General features: G+C 43.4%; 1 protein-coding gene across 1 annotated transcript in view; it reads left to right on the top strand.

Annotated features, from left to right (window-relative positions):
• Nucleotides 1-202: 202 nt before the first annotated feature.
• The window catches only part of ARHGAP18 (Rho GTPase activating protein 18), a 45,126-nt gene continuing 23,483 nt past the window's right edge, over nt 203-21,845 (top strand). Inside the window, exons 1-6 of the mRNA XM_014942610.1 lie at nt 203-399; nt 3,799-3,998; nt 6,088-6,323; nt 9,162-9,234; nt 15,868-16,037; nt 19,066-19,231. Of these exons, the coding sequence (XP_014798096.1) occupies nt 203-399; nt 3,799-3,998; nt 6,088-6,323; nt 9,162-9,234; nt 15,868-16,037; nt 19,066-19,231 (1,042 nt within the window). The remainder of the gene's footprint in view (nt 400-3,798; nt 3,999-6,087; nt 6,324-9,161; nt 9,235-15,867; nt 16,038-19,065; nt 19,232-21,845) is intronic.

The raw sequence follows: 21,845 nt of genomic DNA on the forward strand, positions 1-21,845 counted from the left end.
CAGCTCCTGAGATGACTAGCTGGGAACAGGCCCAAGGCCCATTTTGAAGGAGAGATTGGCTGCAGAGCAGAGAGGTTTCTGTGTGAATATTTCTGGAAGGTTCCCCTAGTTGTTCATGTCCTTCATGAGGGCTTTAGTGAGGAGAAGTGGCCTCACTGCCTGCTCGAAGTTGGGAGCTGCCGCATTGGATTATTGATGGGAGATGGACAGGCCAGGGAGAGCCTTACAGGAAGAGCAGCTTCTGTGTGGTGGAGCAGGGTTGTTCATGTCCTTCTGGGAGGGCTTTGGTGAGGAGAAGTGGTCTGACTGCCTGCTCGAAGTTGGGAGCTGCCGCATCGGATTATTAATGGGAGATGGACGGACCAGGGAGAGCCTTACAGGAAGAGCAGCTTCTGTGTGGTGGAGCGGAGCAGGGCTGGGAGCAGTGGCTGAAAGGAAGGGCACAGTCTCTGAGAGTTTATGGAGTGTTTATCATGTAGAATCATGGAATGGTTTGGGTTGGAAGGAGCAGGGCTGGGAGCAGTGGCTGAAAGATAGGGCACAGTCTCTGAGAGTTTATGGAGCGTTTCTCATGCAGAATCATGGAATGGTTTGGGTTGGAAGGGACCTTCAAGATCATCCAGTTCCAAGCCCCTGCCCTAGGCAGGGACACCTCCCACCAGACCAGGTTGCTCCAAGCCCCATCCAGCCTGGTCTTGAACCCCTCCAGGGATGGGGCAGCCACAGCTTCTCGGGGCAACCTGGGCCAGGCTCTCACCACCCTCACAGCAAAGAAATTCTTCCTGAGATCTCATCTAAATCTCCCCTCTTGCAGTTTAAAACCCTTCCACCTCCTCCTATGGCTCCACTCCATGATCAAGAGTCCCTCCCCATCTCTCCTGGAGCCCCTTGAGGGACTGGAAGGGGCTCTAAGGTCTCCCTGGAGCCTTCTCCAGGCTGAACACCCCCAACTCTCTCAGCCTGTCCTCACAGCATGTCCATGTTGGGGGTGCTGAGGACTCCAGAGCTGGACACAGCACTCCAGGTGGGGTCTCACCAGAGTGGAGCAAAGGGGCAGATGCTCTTTCAGTTTAAAGCCCTTCCCCCTCATCCAGAGGGGCAGAATCCCCCCCTCGCCCTGCTGGCCACGCTGCTGGGGATGCAGCCCAAGACGTGGTTCTTCCAACCTGTATTAGATCTTCCTATCTGAGTATCAGCTGTGCATTTCAGGGCATGGACTTCTCCTCTCTGAGAGGACTTAGTTTGTGGAAGGCAACAAGCTGGGTTTTTGAGGAGGACAGGAGCAGCACTCCCCTGGGAGCGTGGTGCAGACGCATGGCCTGCCACGGCATGTCCCACCACATCCCCTCACAGTGCGCCATTTTAACCTCCTCGTCCTGTTGGTTTTATCTTCTGCACGGTGTGCTGCGGTGGTTAAACTTCACCTGAGGTGGTTGTTCCAAAGGTGAAAGGCCACCCAAGAGCCGCCGGGGGCAGCTCCGTGGGGCCAGACCCAGGGACCCAGCCTGCCCCCGACACCTTGGGCTGCAGGAGGAGGGAGGCCCGACCTGCTCCGGCCACACACCGGGCACCTACGTCGGCTGCTGGGAGACGCGGTCATTCCAACCTGTAGTAGATCTTCCTTTCTGAGTATCATCTGTGCATTTCAGGGCATGGACTTCTCCTCTCTGTGAGGACTTAGTTTGTGGAAGGCAACGAGCTGGGTTTTTGAGGAGGACAGGAGCAGCACTCCCCTGGGAGCGTGGTGCAGATGCATGGCCTGCCATGGCATGTCCCACCACATCCCCTCACAGTGCGCCATTTTAACCTCCTCGTCCTGTTGGTTTTATCTTCTGCACGGTGTGCTGCGGTGGTTAAACTTCACCTGAGGTGGTTGTTCCAAAGGTGAAAGGCCACCCAAGAGCCGCCGGGGGCAGCTCCGTGGGGCCAGACCCAGGGACCCAGCCTGCCCCCGACACCTTGGGCTGCAGGAGGAGGGAGGCCCGACCTGCTCCGGCCACACACCGGGCACCTACGTCGGCTGCTGGGGACACTTCTGGAGCTTCTGCAGCTCCACAGACACCTTCCTGCAGTGATTAGTGCTGAGTCACGAGCAGCCCAGGTCACACACAGGACAGGCCTGTCAGGAGAAGTTTAAGAACCAAGGTAGCCGCGTGGAGAAATTGTATTTATTGGGTAACGTGCACCATTAGCACCATGTTGTTATTGCCATTGATGCAGAAACTAAATACTTCCTTCTATATATTTTTGTATTATATATTCTTGTGCTTTCAAGTAAGGGGAGGTTAAGGAATGGTGTTGGGGTGAGTATTAGCTCGGTAATTCCTTGTCATTTATTAACTTGTACCTGGAGCAGAGAGGCAGGGCAGGTGGAAACTCATCGTCCTTCCATAAGGCTCTTTACCCTTAAAGGCAAAGTCCACGTAGTGAGTGTTTTTTATTGGAGAATCAACCACGTATGGTGTGAAAGGATCTGTGTCTGGGACACACAAGGGGCTTATCGTCGGAGAGAAAGGTACGGCTTTTTGCTTTAGGGGCAGCTAACAAGCCTTAGTTGTCCCAAGATAAAATGGAAGGACGAGGTGCTTTTGTTTTAATTCTAGATAAACTTGCAAAGTCAGCCAAACGGGAAGGTAGGACTTAATTTAGTGTATTTACATTGCGATAAATCCACAATGCTTGATCTTTGATATGTTTTTCTCTCGGAATAAGTGATACTTATTACTTAACCCCAAACCATGCCTCTGTTTTTAGAATACGGAGTCAAATTCAGACATAAAAGGCATTTGAAGCTGTTCGCGAAATGTGAAGAACTTACTATTTTTTAATACAAGGAAGAATTTTGATATGCTGTCGTAATAGTGGAGTAGCTTTGTTTAAAAAGGACCACTGGAGATGATCTTGTCCTATCTGCCTCCCACTCAAAGCAGGACCAACTCTGACATTAGATCAGGTTTCTGCTCATGTAATCCACGTCATCTTTCTAGTACTTTGAATCGGTTTGTGGCTTTTGATTTGGTGTGTGGGACTGTAGGAGTGACCTGTAATTTCAATGACATCACTATAATCTTTGCACTTTTTAAGAGGAATTCTGTGCTAGGTAAGAGGTAATTTTTACCTTTGACATAGTGAGGTCAAGAGGGGACCTAGAGGTTTCAGCTTGTGGGTTTCTTGGCTGCAGCTATACTTAAGATCAAAGATCAAGCTATAAAAGTGGTAAGCTCTCAAATCAAAGAGGAAGCAAGACAGAAACAAATAATGGCCTTTGTTAAACGTTCAGACTCACCCATTTACTTCACAAACTGTAACTTCAATAATTCATCTTTGTCTTCTCCCAGCTGTAATTAAGGTCATAGATACCAGCCTCAACATTTATGAAAAATAAAAGCAGAGTAGCAAAGGAAAAAAAAATTGAGTACTCTCAAGCTATAAGGATTTACCCAGGCAGAACAACACTTTTGAAAAATTCTTTATGAATGGTGTTGCTAGGAAGATGTATACCATGAAGTTTGTGGAACTGACTGTTGTGAGTTGAATTAGAGGATTACTATCACTTGGATTCATTGTTTCCTCATTAATACAGACTCCTGTGCTGTTCTGGATTGGGAGATATGTATATTAGAAATGTTAAATTAAAAACAGATTCCAGGTATTAAAAGTAATTTTTAATACCTTGGTTTGCTTGTTGACAGTAGTTTTCTTTGATACTTTGACACAATTCATCACTAACTGCCTTCACAGGCACGAATATATTCTTAAAACGCTAACCAGGAATTGCTTTTCGGTTTGTGTTTGTAGCCGTCGGTCTGGCCAGTATACAATGAACCATGACCATTCCAAGAAGCCCCCCGATGGAGCGTCGTTTGACCGCTCAGGATCCCAGGACTCCTTGGATGAACTGTCAATGGATGACTACTGGAAAGAACTTGAAAACATCCATGAAACCAGAGGAAATAATCATGAGGAACGAGTAGCGCTTGTAGTGAAAGAGCCAGACGGTAATGAAATCTGTTCTTGGGAATGATCATCGGTTTGCTGATTTAGGGGTTTTGCTTTAAGTCTTATTTCAAGAGGTGGCACCCATCAAACACTCTTAAATCAAGGAGGTCACTTTGCTGAACATCCTCTTTGAAAATCCTGTTGCTTCTGATGCATATCACCAGAAACGGTCATTGCCCTGAAAGAAAATTTTGTCGGAGATAAGGAAAAGGCTGGTTTTCCTTTAAGTTGTATTTGCAGAACATGAGAAAGGTGCCTGTGCTTGCAAATCACAACAATTGAAGCTTTATTTGCAGTTTGCTGTTACACTAACTTACCCTTTCACTCTTTGTGTGTATGTTGTTCGTTGTTGTAGCTATTGTGACCCTTTCACTCTCTGTGTATGTTGTTCGTTGTTGTAGCTATTGTGGATAGAAACCTCATGCTTTAGAAGACAAGCCAATGATTAACTGGTTTAAGTTTAGTGAGTAACTTTCTACACTTGTAACTATTGTGACTGTTCAGTTGTATTATTTGTGTTTCTCAGCAGCATCCATTATGGGCCACTCCTGAGGGCATGATCTTAGAAAAAGTTGGGCAATTCTTTATGTTTCTTGTCCTATCAGACAAAAGAGGAGTAATGTCCTTCATTCTATTATTCCCTTAAAAATTATTTTTTAACAGTCCAGTACTCGCCTCTCTCCCATTCTTACAAGAGGCCCACAGTCTCAGTAAATTCAAATGCTGAGGTTGGCATTTTGGTGTGGCCTCTTGACCAGTGAGAAGACGTGCTCCGTCAGCTTTCAAAGGCACTTCCTCCTCCCTGGGCATTTTGAAACATCACCACTATTTACAAGTGCTCTGAAGAGGGTAGGAAGGTGGCTTCGGAGAAGGCAGCTCTGAGAAAGAAGCCCTACCCAGTCAGCTCATTTGAGTTGATCAGCTCAAGTAGATGTTGCTCTGCCCCACACCTCGCACCTCACTTGGGTATGGGTGCTCCTGACCGTGTGGGACATTGCACCTGGCTGGTGGGCCTCCCTGGGAGGAGGATTGCTTGACATGTGGCCATGCAAAGGCAAGGCAGGGGAGAGACAAGACATACCTTGCTCACATCTACACCAGAGAAATGGTGTAGCCTTTCTTTCCAGCCCTAATAACAAAATCCAAGAGAGTTTTCTCAGAGGCTCAGTGTTTGGCTGTGCAGCCGTAGCTAAATTCATACTTAGAATTTTGTGTCTGTTTTCTGGTAATATTGGGGTGCCCACTTGGATGTGCACTGGGCATTGTGAGAAACCACAGACAATAGTGAAGTCGACGTGCTTTGGAGTACTTTTAGGTGTATAATAAATGGAAGTGATGCTTGAAGGCTTGAGGGGGTTGTTGGTGTGCAGCACAAGCTCGGCTGCTAGGGACAGAACTTCATTTTTTGAAGAAATTATTAGGGAGATACTGATTTCAGAAGCTGAAATTTTGCCATCGCTGGCACTATTTAATAGCTTTCTCCTCTTTCATGTGCAGTGATCTGTCAATAAAGGAGACCTTATCAGCAATAGGACTAAGGCAACAATTGTTTTGTGGGTTGTCAGCAACCTGGAGACCATGCCATAAGAACTGATTAAAAATAGCATTAAGGTGACTCTTCTAGCCTGGTTTGTCCTTCATTAAATTGAGCTACTGCAGAACTGTAGGATTAATGTAACAAGAAAAGCGGGCAGAACCATATCAGTAAAGGAGCTGAAGAGATTGAGGAGTGAACTAAAAATCAATGAAGCATCAACGATCAGAGGCTTTCAGACTTCCCCAGTCACATTATGTCTGGGTACATTTATAAAATGGTATATGGTTTAATAGAAGTGCTGTAGATTATAATAAAGATTGCCCCATAGCAATCTGTGTTGGATTTTACAAGCGTTGATAACGTACGTTAACCCCTTTTGAAGCTCTTTAGAAACAATAGTTTCTTTCCAAGCCATGATAATGTAAGTCCTTAATTGTGGATCCACTTAGGACTTTTTCCCTGTGAACTGCGTTAACGGTATCATTCATTATTATTAAGATTCAGTGTGCTTAACAGTACCTGAAAGCCTTTTTCCCCTTTGCCTTGCTCAGAGGGAGAACTGGAAGAAGAATGGCTGAAGGAGGCAGGTCTGTCGAATCTGTTTGGCGAGAGCTCTGGGGACTCCCTGGAAAGCGCCGTCTTTCTCTCCACCCTGACCCGAACCCAGAAGGCGGCGGTAGAAAAGCGAGTAGAGACTGTCACGCAAACCATGAGGAAAAAAAACAAGCAGTACCAGATTCCTGATGTCAGAGATATCTTCAGGGTACAAAACGACTCAAAGGGAAAAGTAAGTTCCTGTCCGTTATTTTGTTTGATCCTGGAAGAGAGAAGAGAGGGACATGTAGGGGTGGGGAGAGAGGAGAAGGGTGCACAGACACAAAAGGCATGTTTCCAGAAGGTTTGTGTCTAACTTTTCATTGATTTCCAAAGGATTTTTTCACTGAGTTTATGGGAATAGCGTTGGTCCAGACTTGGCGTTGCATTATTTATTTTTTTGTCAGAGTTAGGGCGATGGTTGGACTGGATGATCTTTAAGGTCCCTTCCAACCTAGATGATTCTATGATTCTAAACAATTTTAGTATATAGAAAGAAGTATGTGTAGAATCATAGAATTGTGGAATTGCCCAGGTTGGAAGGGACCTTTCAGATCATCGAGTCCAACCATCACCCCAACACTGACAAAACCCATCACTGACCCATGTCCCTCAGCACCACGTCTGCCCAGCTTTTAAATCCCTCCAGGGATGGGGACTCCACCACTGCCCTGGACAGCTTCTGCCAAGGCTTCACAACCCTTTCAGTGTAGAAATTTTACCTAAAATCCAATCTAAACCTCCCCTGGTGCAACTTCAGGCTGTTTCCTCTTGTTCCTCAGCAATCCTGAGGGCTCTGCCAGACGGGGGGCAGTATCTCCTAGTTACCGGTGCTCTTGTTTCTTTTTTTAATAAGAAAAGGAAAATAAAGGGGCATCAACCTAACCTGCTCTATTTTGACACATCTTTATACCTGTCAGTGGGAGCTTAGACCCTCTACTACCTCCCAGGGTCTTTGCATGTCATTAAATTGTGTGTGGTGGCATAAAGCATGGAGAATTTTGAGGGGATTTAACTTCCTCCTGCTCCCAAAAGCTTCCTCTCCTTTGGCAGGTCCTTACAAACTCAGCAGAGATGAAATGTATTGTGTGTGTGTAGGGGGGGGGGTGTTTTGCAAGCTCAAATGTATTTTCTGGAGGCGCAACTTCCCTTTCACTGTTCTGCTTTGCATGTGGTTGCAGAAGGGTTATTAACTCCATAAAAGCCTTCAGGGATCTGATTTGGAATTGAGTACACCTAAAAATTACAAGATATAATAGCAGAGCAATTTAGGTAAAATACCATATGGCTTAAAGCACTATAATTTCCCTTTCAAGTATGTTATTTCAGTGAAGCTCAAGAAATACTCATGTTCCTGTATTTAAGCTACAGATTGTAATGTTTGAAAATCGTTATGTCATGGTGTTCAGTAGAGTTCTGTGTCTCTTAAACTGTATGTTTTGATATTGATGACATCAGTGAGAAGTAACGCAAACAGACACATGATTGTAGCCCTTTAAGATGTATAAAACAGAACTTTAGAATATTTATTAAACATAGAAATAACTGGAAAAAAATAATCCTTCTAAATCTACCTCCTTGACTGAAGTGAAATAACCCAAGTGTAGGCACTCAAATCTCTGCTGCATGCCTCTCTCCAAAGCAAGGTAATTATTCAGCAATCATTGCTGGTGGTTATTCATCTCATCTCTCATGGAAAGCCCGTGGTGAATTAACTTCTGCAACCTCTCTGGGTGACTTGTCTCAGTGCTTTGTGACTCTCCCCATTTTTTGAAAGCTTTTTATGTAACAAAAGAGGACCGAAGCCATCTGCAGCTGGATGGAGTCATTCCAGTTTAATAATAGCCTCCCCAAATCCTGTAACCTCCCTTCACCTGGAGGAAAGCAGGAGGAAAGGTAAAACAATAGCGTCGATGTTTCGCATCAGCGCAACAATTGTGTTGATGTTTCTACTAGATTTCCTGCCACATTCCCAAAGAGAAGCTACACTTCTGGTACCTTCACAGCTTCCCTCATCTGCTTCTCCTCCTCTGTGAAACAGTAGTAATTTTCTGGGCAGTCATGCTATCTTCTTCCACCTCTGATTTTTAAAAAAAAGTAAAAACACAGGTTTGAGTTGGTAGTAGAAATCTTTAAAACTTGATTTTATATATATTATTTTTTTTAAGTATGGAGTTATACAGTGTCTGAGTAAGATACAATTAAAAACCCAGAGTGCTGCAACATTCATTGTGTACCTGAGTTGCCAAAAAGTTAATAAAAATAATATGTGGGTACACCCATATATATATAGGGGTATAAATATACCCATATATGTTTTTACCCATAAATTATACCCATGTATGTACCCTTATACCCATATATATACACCCATATATCCATATATATATATGGGTATCAATTTTCTAGATGTTCTGAAATGTGCTTTTCTATAGTAGGTGTCATCCAGTTCAAGGAATGTGACAGATTTTGAGACTGGGTATTGCAGCATCGTGGAAAGGAGAAGGTGGTTCAAATCCTTTCCTGTTTTCTTGTCTCTTGGAAGTGTCCTGGCTTTGCTGCTGGGAATCTAAGCTGTAAGCACAGATATTCGTGTCAACTGCCCCACCAAAGGGACGGGGCTGTTCTGTGGGGGAGACAACCCTGTAAGATTTTACAAGAGAAGGAAATTCGGACTGAGTTAAGTCAAAAAGTCTCCTCCAGGTCCCCTTTCTATATCCTTTCCAGCACAAACTATGGCTTCAGATCAAAGAATACATTTTCTTATTCTTTGCAACTCTGGAAAATTAAGTCCTTTACCCACTTATCCTTTTAGGAAGAGGGGGGAATGGACTTAATTACTTCTTTTTTAATTACCTGGATTTCAGATCCCCTTAGACTTTGGCAAAAGATTTTCTACTAAGCACAGAGGTGCTTCTACGTGCTCTTGAATTGCAGGAGTGTGTGTTTTAATGCTTTGCAGAGTCAAAGGAGTTTCTACAACCATGTGTTTGGATTTTATAGACACGGATATTTATTGTTCCTTTCTCAGGTCTGTGACGGAAGTGAACCCTCAACTGTGGGAACAAGTGAAAACAAGAACGAAACACAAGATGAAACAAAAGGTAATGCCTTTTTTTTTTTCCCTTTGGGGGAAAAATGCCTTTTTTTTTTTTTTCACCCCTGTTTGGTTTGTAGGCTTTCAACTACACAAGCTGCTCCGTAGGTTCCAGTAACTCTTCAGCAAAAGAAAATGAAATTCTTACAAGAAACCTGTTCTGGCCTGTGTCGTTGTAGTGTTGTAAAATTTTGAAGTGTGGCTGCAGAGACAGTCCTTTGTGCCATCTGGGAAACCTTGTTTGTTACCAGTGATCATCTTGTAATGGAGTCATCGGGGAGAAGTCTCCTTTCATAGTTTATGCTTAGGTCTTTCCTGATCCTTAATTTATCCCTTCTGGTTTATCTCTGGGGTACAGCACAGGAAATGAAGCATTGTATGTAAGCTCATCAGCACGTACAAGAGAACAAAACCAAACAGGCTATAAACATCCAAAGAAAGTGAGAACTGGCTGTGTATCTGCAGCTCCAAATGAAAGAAAAACAGGGGTGGAAGAAAAAAGCCGTTTACCTTTCTAAGGAAAATGGAAAAGAAATAGCATTCTGTGTGTGTAGGGCTGGGTTTCCTTGAAGCATGGGCTACACTGCGTCTGTTATACCACTGTACCCATCTCTGTGGAGATCAGGTTATTGACTGGCACCTGGTTAAGCTTTACAGTACTGAGTTTTTATTCTGCATTGTTTGTGTATTGGGATTTTTTTCTTCTTCCAAGGGACTGGATAGACACAGGTGTTACACTGAACCCTATTTACCACAAAAAAAGAGATTGAGGGGCTGGAGCGGGTCCGGGACTAGGTTTCTTCAAAGGAGGGGCTGCACCACGTCTGTTATACCACTGTACCCAACTGTGTTTTTATTCTGCATTGTTTGTGTATTGGCATTTTTTTCTTCTTCCAGGGGACTGGATAGACATAGGTGTTACACTGAGCCCTATTTACCACAAAAAAAAGAGATTGAGGGGCTGGAGTGAGTCCAGAGAAGGGCAATGGAGCTGGTGAGGGGTCTGGAGCACAAGTCTGGTGAGGAGCGGCTGAGGGAGCTGGGGGTGTTCAGCCTGGAGAAAAGGAGGCTGAGGGGAGACCTTCTGGCTCTCTCTGCCCAGGGCAGTGGTTGAGGCACCATCCCTGAAGGTATTCAAAAGCCAAGTTGACATAATGCTTAGAGACTTAGTGATGGTTTTTATCAGAGTTAAGTTGATGGTAGGACTTGATGATCTGAAAGGTCCCTTCCAACCTCTACAATTCTATGATTCTATAGCCACTTAAACAGTCTGCCAGGCAGATCAAGTTCCCTACTGCAACTCACTTCTCTGTAATTAAGCCACCAAATAAACTCCTGTTCCATTTCTAGAATACTAACCAGTAGTATTCTGGAAAAAAAATGGTTACTTTAGGATTAGACTTTGAAAACAGCAGCAGGCAGTACAGGATGTGCATGGGAGTTGAAGTGGGAGAGATGCATATGCACCAGCCCTGAACGTCACCAAATCTGTGTGTTTCCAGAAATGCTGTTAATCCTTCCCTCCCTCCCTCCCTCTCACTCTAATATGACCAGCAAAAAAAAAACTGGGAGGACTGCCAGGCTGCTGGTTCAGCAGAAGGGAAGGAAGAAATGCTTGGTGCTTGTGTCAATAAACTGCGCTGTCAGATTCAGAGCTGGAAAATTACCAAGCAATTATTACAGAATTTTTTACACATCTGGTTTTTTGGTGTTTTTTTTTTCCGGTGGCCCCGATGGACTCTTCAGAAATGGGAAGTTCTGAAAGGCACATCCCCTCTGTTAGCTCTCCTTGGTGCAGATTGCCATGGGGATGGGGAATGCAGCCTGCTCACATCCTGACACGCTTCTGCTCTTCTCAATGTACTCCAGTGGGCTCTGCTCCCAAGAGTGGAGCAGGAAATAAAAAATCAGTTCAATTTGCAGTCAAACCACGCAAGTTGAGCGGTATTAAGAGCACCACACCTGTTTCAGTGCTTTGATCTTTCCTCCAGAATGATGAGCAAATGAGCGTTACACAAACAGTGGATGAGTTTAAGGCAAAAAGTAAACAATGCCTCATATTTCAGAAATAAAAAATATTTATGAAATCCAAATCCAAAGACATTATTTTAAAACGGAAGCCCTCTCTGTCAGAGAAGTAGTATCAGTTTTAGCTGAGAAATATGAATATAATCTCAGACATTATTAAAAAAAAAAGTCAAAAGCTGAAATTGAGTTGTCTTAAAACTGTTAGAGTGAATGAGTCTGCTTGGCCCTCCTCCAAAGGTGATGACTCTGTTCCTAATGTGGCATTTGAAAGCTGCATTCCCAAGTGCTTCTGCCAGAGTGAAGATGAAAATGGTTTGCCCTCAGAGCATACATGGGCTGCGTGAACCTGTGCTCACTCCTCCTTTCTTGCCAGTCTGACACACCTTGTTTCTTGCCTCAACAATGTAAGCAAACTCAGGGAATAAACAAAACCACTACATTTTTATTATTTTCTTCCTGATCCTGCTCAAACAGAACAGTTTAATGAGTTCCTGAGATTTATTTTTTGGTTGGTAGATGAATATTTGAGGGTTTTTTTGGAAGGACCCTCACTTACTGGCTTAAAGTGCCTCTTTGTTTCATGTAGGTACAGAATGTGTCTACATGAAATGCAAAGAAAATTCAGTCATGTATTAAGGTGTCAAAAGACGTTATCATTTTAACAATCCATAGTAGCCACTAAAGACCTGCATGGCTAGCAATATGTTTAACAGCTACCAAAGAAAAAAACGTAATTCTCTTTGGATGCCTTTGAAAAGGAGTAAATAACCGTGTTGGTTGAGACCTCTCAAGAAATAAAAAGGACAGAAGAAAGCAGATGAAAAGCTAAATACTCCTTGGCTTATGTAGGGGAACAGCAAAAATCAGTTTACTGCAGGACTGTAGTTGTCCTTCTGGACAGCCAGGAGCAGCTGCAAGGGAAGAATGTTAGATAAAACCTCTGTAGAAGACAACCTCGAAGCATAATCAAATGGATGAAAGAATTGCATGAACTATGTGTAACTCTAGGAAAAAAGAGCTGTAATGTTTGCTTCTTGATAGGGAAAAATACTGAAATGTGGTTGTATTTTTTAATTAAAGAGTTGATTTCTGCTTTTCACTTCGCATGATAAGTTAATAATCTATGGCCAGGGTGATAGAATCTTCATGAAAAGATTACAAAGTTTTTTGTTTTCTATTTAAAATCGTAGAATCATAGAATTGTCTAGGTTGGAAGGGACCTTTCAGCTCATCTAGTCCAACCATCAACCTAACTCTGATAAAAACCATCTATGATTTTTGGTAAAAAACATCAAAAATCATCTATGAATTACAGTATTTTAGACTTAGCCTGCTAAATTGCTAAATGAATTTAGCATTATATCTCTTTCTCAGTCAAAACCTGCCTAAATCAGCTGTTTTACCTTATTATAAATTAAGATCTATCAGCATAGCTCCACTGAGGTATACTCTAGATTCTCTAGCAAAACTGGGAAATAGCAAGGTTGATGCTTGCGCTATTTCCATGTCCTCATAAAAGGAAACCCAAAATGTAACCCCCACCCCACTCCTGAAGAATCCCCATCACTTGATCTGATCCTTAGACAGCACCATGAACCAAGGAAAGGGTGTGGGAGTGACATAAAACACCTTTACCACATCCTTATAGGCAGTATTTACTTTTCTTTTTTTTTTTTTTTTTTTTTTTTCTTTTGTATCGCACTTCCATTTCTCTCCTGAACTAGTGCATGCAGTTGGGGGGTTGGCAGAACCCCAAAGCTGCCTCCTCCTCCTCCTCCAGCTGCTTCCTGCTTAATGACTGCACAAAAATAGGAGCAAGGCTCTAGGAGCAAGAAGAAACTCCCCAGCACAGCAGCATTTGTTTGTTGTGTGGGTGTCTATTTTTGTCAGTTAGGTTGACGGTTGGACAAGATGATCTTTAAGGTCCCTTCCAACCTAGAAGATTCTGTGATTCTGTGATTTCCAGCCCTTTGAAACATCCACCAAGACATCTCCTTTACATGGTGCCTTCCTGGGACCACAAGACCGAAACTGGAGCTATTTATTTCTTGTTCCCTACCATCAGCTCCCTCCCAGGCTGGTGGGAAGTATGTAGGTCAGGTGTAGGCCACATTAGCATGACAAAAGTCTTGGGGGGGAACTGTTTTCCTGTAGTTGGGATGCATTAAACAGTTTACATGGTGTTTACAGATACACACACAGGGAGGCTGAAGATCAGCCAAGGATGAATTTGACCTTGGCTATGTTTGGTTACCGAGTCTCACATATCTCTTTACTGAAAGCAGCTCTAGTTTCAGGATCAGCTTAATCTTTAGTGTTTGCCCCAGGCAGCTTTCGGGGTCTGTGGAGAGTGAGCAGAAGCCACTCTGGAGAGAGTGAGTGGTGGGTAACACACACAACAGGCAAAATTTGGACATGTTTTACTCTTCTTCTCACATCATTGCTTGGTTGTAAGTAGAGTCAAAGAGTTAACTCGCATCCATCTTCTCTCTCTGGAAGTGTCTCAGCTCCAGATGGATTACACTCAAGTGGGAGTGGTGGCATCAAGTGCTGTGCCCTACAAGAGCCTGTCCACCATGTCCCCTCTGTTTGGTCATTGTCAGGATTCACTCTAAAGAATATCAGAGGCCAGTCTTCTTTTGTGTATGGCCTTTCAATTAGATGCAGATAGAATTCGTAAAAATTTTCTAGTTGTAGCAAATGGACAAGGAGTAGTGGTTTTAAACTGAAAGAGGGGAGATGGAGATGAGATGTGGGGAAGAACTTCTTTGGTGGTGAGAGCCTGGCCCTGGAGGGGTTCAAGGCCAGGCTGGGTGGGGCTTGGAGCTACCTGGTCTGGTGGGAGGTGTCCCTGCCCAGGGCAGGGGGTTGGAACTGGATGATCTTTAAGGTCCCTTCCAACCCAAACCATTCTATGGTCTGGTGGGAGGTGTCCCTGCCCAGGGCAGGGGGTGGAACTGGATGATCTTTACGTTCCCTTCCAACCCAAACCATTCTATGGTTCTATGATAGATTATTTCTTTTAAACTTGATTTCTTCATCTGTTGCTTGGGTTGCATGCTGGCAGCTCAGCCCTTTCTCAGACAGCTGCAAGTGTGAGTCTGATGCCTTCTCCCTGAATGAGCTATCTGCAGCCTTTCCCCTGCTTCAAGGTCAAATGTTGCTGTAACTGCAACTATTTTCTGGGAATTTGTTTCTGGCTTCACTTAGCATAGTTGTTCCAGCCCAAACAAAATGTTCCCACAGTGGTGTAAAGAAATTAATCTCTTATGTTACACAATATTGTTACACCAAAGCCTATGCTCATGGTTCTCCTCCTCAACTCCTGCCTGTTTCCACCCCACTTTTCCAGCACTCATGGGATGTCAGCTTTGAACAGGCTGCAGTCTTCTGGAAGTAGGGGCCAGTTGCAGAGTCACAATCCTGCTGAAATGAGCAGGATTGATTTGTTTATATATTTCGGCTGGTTTTAAGAAAGTCTGAATTTCATCACAAATACTTCCAAGGTATTTGTAATGTCTGGTACAAGGAACTCCTTAAGAAGTACCACATCACAAGAGGTACAAGGAATCTAGTCCTGGATGGTAGGAAGTGCCTCATCACAGAATCACAGAATCATCTAGGCTGGAAGAGACCCTCGGGATCATCGAGTCCAACCATCCACCCTACTCTAAAGTTCTCTCCTAAGAACTTTCACGGGAGAGGCGGTGGAGAGACCAGAATCTTTCTCTGGCTAAATTGTCTTTGATGCTTTGTTTTAAATAGTACTATTTCCCATATAATTTTCCCCTTGGTTCTTTTATGATATATTTTAAGTTCAGATTGAAAAGCAGTGGTTGATTTACCATGCAATTAGACGACTTCTTTTTCTAAAAGCAGAACTGCCTCTCCCTTTCTTTTCCTCCTTTTGGTTTTTTTTGGTTGTGTGTTTTGTTTTGTTTTTTTTTTAAACAAGAAATATTCTAAATTTGTTTAGTGTTTGATTCTTTTAAGGAACCAAGAATGAGAAGTGAGGCCATTGTTGTGTACTTAGTCCTTCCCTGTATCACGAAAATGCGTCCAAACAGTTTTGAGGAATATGGGCTCTTCAGACTGAGGGGAGGGCAGGAATGTTGGGACAAAGACATGATCTGTGTATTCCCTGTTATTCCCAGATGTTAAGGCTTTAGATCATAGAGGGAACATTCTCTTTTGCTTTTGAAATCTTAACAGCAGAAAGAATTGCTGATTTGATTGCAAGATGTTAAAACCTTTGGGGCTGGAGAGTGTTTGGTGGCAAGAAACTTCGGATGCCAAAGCTGTTTGGTCCTGGAAGGTTCTGGGAGTCTCCTGTTTGAGGTGGTTTGCTTTATCTTTTCATAACAGATAAATAGGAGAAAACCCCATGCCTTGGCAGAATTATTCAAGAAAAACTACAAAAGATGGAACCTTGTAAGAAGCTAAATTTTCAACTGACGTTAAAAAAATGCGGAAATCGGTGAATTTGCACCAAGAGAGTCCACCCTTTGCACAGCATTAACTTCTACTTGGTATTAACCTTACTCCCATGCACTGAGTGGTGTTCAGTTGTGCTGCTGTGGATTCTTAGGGGTTTTTTTTACTTTGTTTTTAGGTCCAAATTTCAGTCTTGGAATGGATGAGCAGAAGAGCCCACCTGAAGACTTGCCGTTTTCGGACACTGACATCAATTTGGAGATATCGTTTGCAGAACAGGCAGCTAACCTCAAGGACAGCTCAATAGGCAGAATGTGCAAGGGTGGAGGGGGAGACACTCTCCTCCCGGTAAGTGTTTCCTCGTTAGTGCTCTCATTCATTGTTTTTACTCGTGGTACTGTTTGGGTGATGTTTAGCTGATAGTGGGTTAATTAGATTTAGAAGAACGTTGTCGGATCAAGCTTCGTGGAGGTGGACCTTCTCGAGACAACTCATTTTTGGGGACAGTATTCTCAATGACATGGAAACAACTTCTCTTATGCCTATTGATGTCATTGCCTGTCTGGCAAAATGTTTAAGCAGTAATGGACTGGTAATAGTAAGTGGGAATGCTGGCTTGGTGGCATTTGTACACAAACCGTGTCCTTACTTCATTTGTTTACAGCTGTTTTCCTGTTATCTGAGGTGAGCTGCTTTGCTTCTATAATAAAAATCTCTCTTGTCATTTAAGAAGGGTTGGTGGGTGCCTGTAGAAACCTTGTGCATTATCCAGTGCAGCTACATGGGGGATGAGAATGAAGAACAGGATGGTCTAGAGAGGTCTAAGGTCAAACGGCAGGAAATTAAGGGTTTGTGCTCAGTTTTACATTCCAACTCTTAATAAAAAAAGGCTTATTCTGAATGAATCCAAATTAATACAAATGAATATCCTCCAAGGCATTTAGTTGTTGATCCTCAAGCATCTCTTCGAGGATCACTCTATTCCTAACAGCTTATAAACATGCAGTTACATGTGGCCTGTAAACTAATGACTGGTGTGAAAAAATATATTCTTTTTATTCCTAGCAGTGTATGCAAACACGTCTGAGTAAATACAGTGTCTGAAGTAATAACATTTCACAGTTCTTCAAACACTTAATTTAGATAAAGATGTGTGCAGTTCTTCAAATAATAATCACCCCGTGTATCCTAGTTTAAACATTATAAACCAGACACTAATGGATATTTAGAAAAGGATTCTGAAGGGTTTGAGTCATGTTTCTCTAATATAGCCTCTAAGAAGGAAACAATAGCTATACTCTAACTTACTTCTGTATATAATTATGTGTATATATATGCACAGCACATACATTAGCTAAACTTTCAGTTAGGCTCATGAAGGACTGCTATAGACATGGATATGGGATTTCTCCTTCAGTGATGAAAGGAGTGGCAAAATGATAGGACGTGAGTTACCTATTTTAAATCTACAGTTTTTATTTGTTGCACCTTCCCCATTGGCAGTTATTTTTAAGCATAGGTGTTTGTGCAAGTCAATGAAACCTCAAGGTGGGAAACTGATTATCTTCAGTTTGTAAATTATGTTTATGTTTCGGTTTGTGGCCTTGGAACCATAACCACCAATTCATCTCTGCTCTCACTGGGGTTGTACAAGGTGAGAAGGTCATTCTGGAGTATGATAAATATTTCCATGTCTTTCCAACCTTCCTGCTTTGGGTCATGCACACTGCTAATGTCAGGCACAGGCAGGAGGCTTACCTAGGAGCCTGCTGGGGAGAGAAAGAGTTAAAAAGCTCTGAGTTGGGAAGTTCCTCTCCATGTTGGCTCAATTCCTTATACTGGTCTCTAACTTCAGCTTCTGAGCATTTAGTGCAGTAGATAAGCACCATAAATAAGGTTTCCCCTTCCCTAAGAAGTGAAACCCTTTATTATTATAATAGACATAGATGTTTGTGCAAGTCAATGAAACTTCAAGGTGGGAAGCTGATTATCTTCAGTTTGTAAATGATATTTATGTTTTGGTTTGTGGCCTTGTAACCATAACCACCAATTCATCTCTGCTCTCACTGGGGTTGTACAAGGTGAGAAGGTCATTCTGGAGTATGATAAATATTTCCATGTCTTTCCAACCTTCCTGCTTTGGGTCATGCACACTGCTAATGTCAGGCACAGGCAGGAGGCTTACCTAGGAGCCTGCTGGGGAGAGAAAGAGTTAAAAAGCTCTGAGTTGGGAAGTTCCTCTCCATGTTGGCTCAATTCCTTATACTGGTCTCTAACTTCAGCTTCTGAGCATTTAGTGCAGTAGATAAGCACCATAAATAAGGTTTCCCCTTCCCTAAGAAGTGAAACCCTTTATTATTATAATAGGGCAGCCAAATATGTTACTTTGTGTGTGTAAGTGCAGAGGGATTTCTATCCCAGTCGTACATGCATAGGATTGTTCATGGACAGCCATTTCCACCACTAGAAATTGCAAAAAGATGCAGAAGGTGGTGGTGTGGGGAGGGGTGGGAGGTGGTTACAGGAAGGACAAAGCCAGATTGTTCTTGGAGGTGCAGAGTGAAAGGGCAAGAGGCAAAGGGCACAAGAGACTACAGGGGAAATTATCTTTTGCAAAGTAAAAAAAGTCCCCATGGGAGTGTTGAGCTCTGGATTGGGTGCCCTCAGAGGCTATTGGGAGTTTCCAAAATTCAGTAGGACAACACAACAACCAAGCCAATCAAACTTTGACTTTAGCCTTGCCTGGAGAAGGCAGTTGAATTCGACGACCTCCAGAAGTCACCAGGAACCTAAATCCTCCGATGATTTTAAGGTCATCTGCTTTTTAACCTATTTGGAGGCTTCTCCTGTGGTTTAGTCAGTAGCCACAGGCTTCGTGATGAAAGGTTGTGCCCTGAAGGAAGCACAGCCTTCAAGAGGTGGTTACAGGAAGGACAAAGCCAGATTGTTCTTGGAGGTGCAGAGTGAAAGGGCAAGAGGCAAAGGGCACAAGAGACTACAGGGGAAATTATCTTTTGCAAAGTAAAAAAAGTCCCCATGGGAGTGTTGAGCTCTGGATTGGGTGCCCTCAGAGGCTATTGGGAGTTTCCAAAATTCAGTAGGACAACACAACAACCAAGCCAATCAAACTTTGACTTTAGCCTTGCCTGGAGAAGGCAGTTGAATTCGACGACCTCCAGAAGTCACCAGGAACCTAAATCCTCCGATGATTTTAAGGTCATCTGCTTTTTAACCTATTTGGAGGCTTCTCCTGTGGTTTAGTCAGTAGCCACAGGCTTCGTGATGAAAGGTTGTGCCCTGAAGGAAGCACAGCCTTCAGGCTCAGTAACTTGTTATGACTTGGATTATTCACTCTGCTGCAAATCTCTGCTTTTAGAATTTCAGGCTGCCGAAGGACAAAACGGGTACCACAAAGATTGGTGACCTGGCCCCTCAGGACATGAAGAAAGTCTATTCTTTAGCACTGATTGAATTAACTGCTCTCTATGACATACTTGGGACAGAATTCAAGCAGCAAAAAGCTGTAAAAATAAAAACCAAAGGTGAGTCAGCGTTTCATATTCTGAACCAAATGGGTCTGGTTTAATCCAGATGCACAAATGCATCCAGTTCTTTATGATGTTCCAGCAGAAAGTGTGTATTAATAGATAAATAGTAACATAGGTCCTGAGCAGCATGTAATTATACACCTTTCCTTTAATTATACCTGCCTTCCTCTTTTGTGTGGCGCAGACTTTCCTGTGTCACATAGGCCCTGCCCATCCAGTATTTATTCAGGCCATAATTCAATTTTTCTGCTGAGTGGCGTCATATTAAGTGGAAGATCTGGGCTGTTGCAGAGGATGTGGAGAAAGCTGTGACAGGTCATTTTGCTCTGCAATCCCTTGGAGCATGTGTATAATCACAGTGCTTGTCTTGGAACATCAGGCACATGGAAACCCATTGCAAGATGCTAGAAGTTTTCAGTGCTTTTTCTGGTTTCTCTGATTCTGGCTTCTGCTAAATGCTTTACAAGATCTTGAAACGTGTTACCAGTTAATCACAAACCTGCTTCAGCCAAAACCCTGTTGTCAAGGTTCAGTGAATGTGACAGCTCACTTTAAATAATTGAAAGCAACAGAGAGGGTTGAGAGGTACACAGCAAGGTACAACCGATTCTTCAGAATACATTCTTTGCTTTACAGTAGTGGAAAATAACTTTTTAAATGCAAAAGGCATACACAGAAACATCTACAAGACCTTGACCCCTTCAATGCATTTTCTTCTTGCAGAACAGCAGACGAAACACTTTCTTCTCGTATATTTTGGGTCTTTGTTTTAATTAATTCTTCTTACCAAATTGTTAATTGAATTTCATTCGTACATAGCATTGTTATCTGAATGACAGGCGTTCATTAAAAACTTTGAATTGATTAAAAGCTCTCTTAAAAGTTGAAAAAGAGGGGCTAGGCTGATGGGAATGTGTAGGGAATAGACAATGACACGTCAAACAAATCTGCTTTTGCAGTGTGATGCCTTCGGTGCCCTTCACTCCGGAGTGGTGTTTGGCCAATTAATTCATACAAAGGTGGATCTGTTGGCTCTTCCCCTTTGTGCTTGAATACGTAAAGATGATGAAAGCATAATTCTGGGAAATGCCGTGCCCAGCCCTGCCTTTCTCTTGACCTCCTACAGTTTGTTTCTCCAACTTCATTTCAGTAGAAACTTTTATTGTTGACAAGATCTTCAAGATGATAAAACTTGGCATGGGCTGTGGATATTGACTCTACGTACAAGTTTTATAGGTACATATTTTATAGGTAGACTTTTTATGCTGACAGAGACACAAGAACTCCCTGGGTTGGCACTGAAACTGATGTTTCTTTGACATACATCCCCCTTTGACATTCCCTCAGGGGCTGACATCTTTTTAGTAATTAGGGCTGTTCTGTCCTTAATATTGGCATGGGCTCATGCCAAGCAGGGGGTTTTAGCTACATATAGTCTTGTTTGCCACTTCAGAAGAATTGCACCTATGGCAATTATCATCACTTCAGATGAAGAAGTTCTGTGTCAACCACCTTTGGGTTCATTGTTAGTATAGCTCTCTTTTAATTGTCATTCACTTCTAATCAGCTGGGCCATAAACGCATGGGAGTTCCACTTACTTAAAGACTAAGGATAGTCATGAAGTTCCTCATGAAGGAACCAAGCCAAGGGCAAGGTCCTGCACGTGGGTTGGGGCAATCCCAGGCACAAATCCAGGTTGGGTGGAGAATGGCTGGAGAGCAGCCCTGAGGAGAAGGACTTGGGAGGGCTCATGGATGAGAAGCTCAACATGAGCCAGCAAGGCATGCTGGCAGCCCAGAGAGCCAACCCCATCCTGGGCTGCATCAAAAGAAGTGTGGCCAGCAGGTTGCAGGGGGTGATTCTGCCCCTCTGCTCTCATTAGACTCCACCTGGAGCACCGCGTCCAGCTCTGGAGTCCTCAGCACAGGAAGGACATGTACCTGTCGGAGCGGGTCCAGTGGAGGGCCTTGAAAATGCTCAGAGGGATGGAGCCCCTCTGCTGTGAGGACAGGCTGAGAGAGCTGGGGGTGTTCAGCCTGGAGAAGAGAAGGCTCTGGGGAGACCTTAGAGCCCCTTCCAGTCCGTAAAAAGTGAGCTACAGGAGAGATGGGGAGGGACTGTTTGTCAGGGAGCGGAGAGGACAAGGGGTAATGGTTTTAAACTGAAGTTCTAAATTGGAAAGGGGAGATTTAGATTAGATACTAGAAAGAACTTCTTTGGTGTGAGGGTGGTGAGAGCCTGGCCCAGGTTGCCCAGAGAAGCTGTGGCTGCCCCATCCCTGGAGGGGTTCAAGGCCAGGCTGGATGGGGCTTGGAGCAACCTGGTCTGGTGGGAGGTGTCCCTGCCCAGGGCAGGGGGGTGGAACTTGATGATCTTTAAGGTCCCTTCCAACCCAAACCATTCTATGATTCTAGTTTTGCATCAGAGCTAGATTAACTGAGACTAGATTCCATTGGTTTTTTTGATTTGCATTGTCTTAGTGCTGTTGTAAAGGCTATTTTCTAACCAAGACTTAACTGTACTTTTATTTTTATTTAAAAAAAATAAAAGAAAAAGCAGAAGACAGAATCACAGAATCTTCTGGGTTGGAAGGGACCTTAAAGATCA

The sequence above is a fragment of the Calidris pugnax genome, unplaced genomic scaffold, assembly GCF_001431845.1.
Source record: "Calidris pugnax isolate Ruff unplaced genomic scaffold, ASM143184v1 scaffold86, whole genome shotgun sequence".
Classification (NCBI taxonomy): domain Eukaryota; kingdom Metazoa; phylum Chordata; class Aves; order Charadriiformes; family Scolopacidae; genus Calidris; species Calidris pugnax.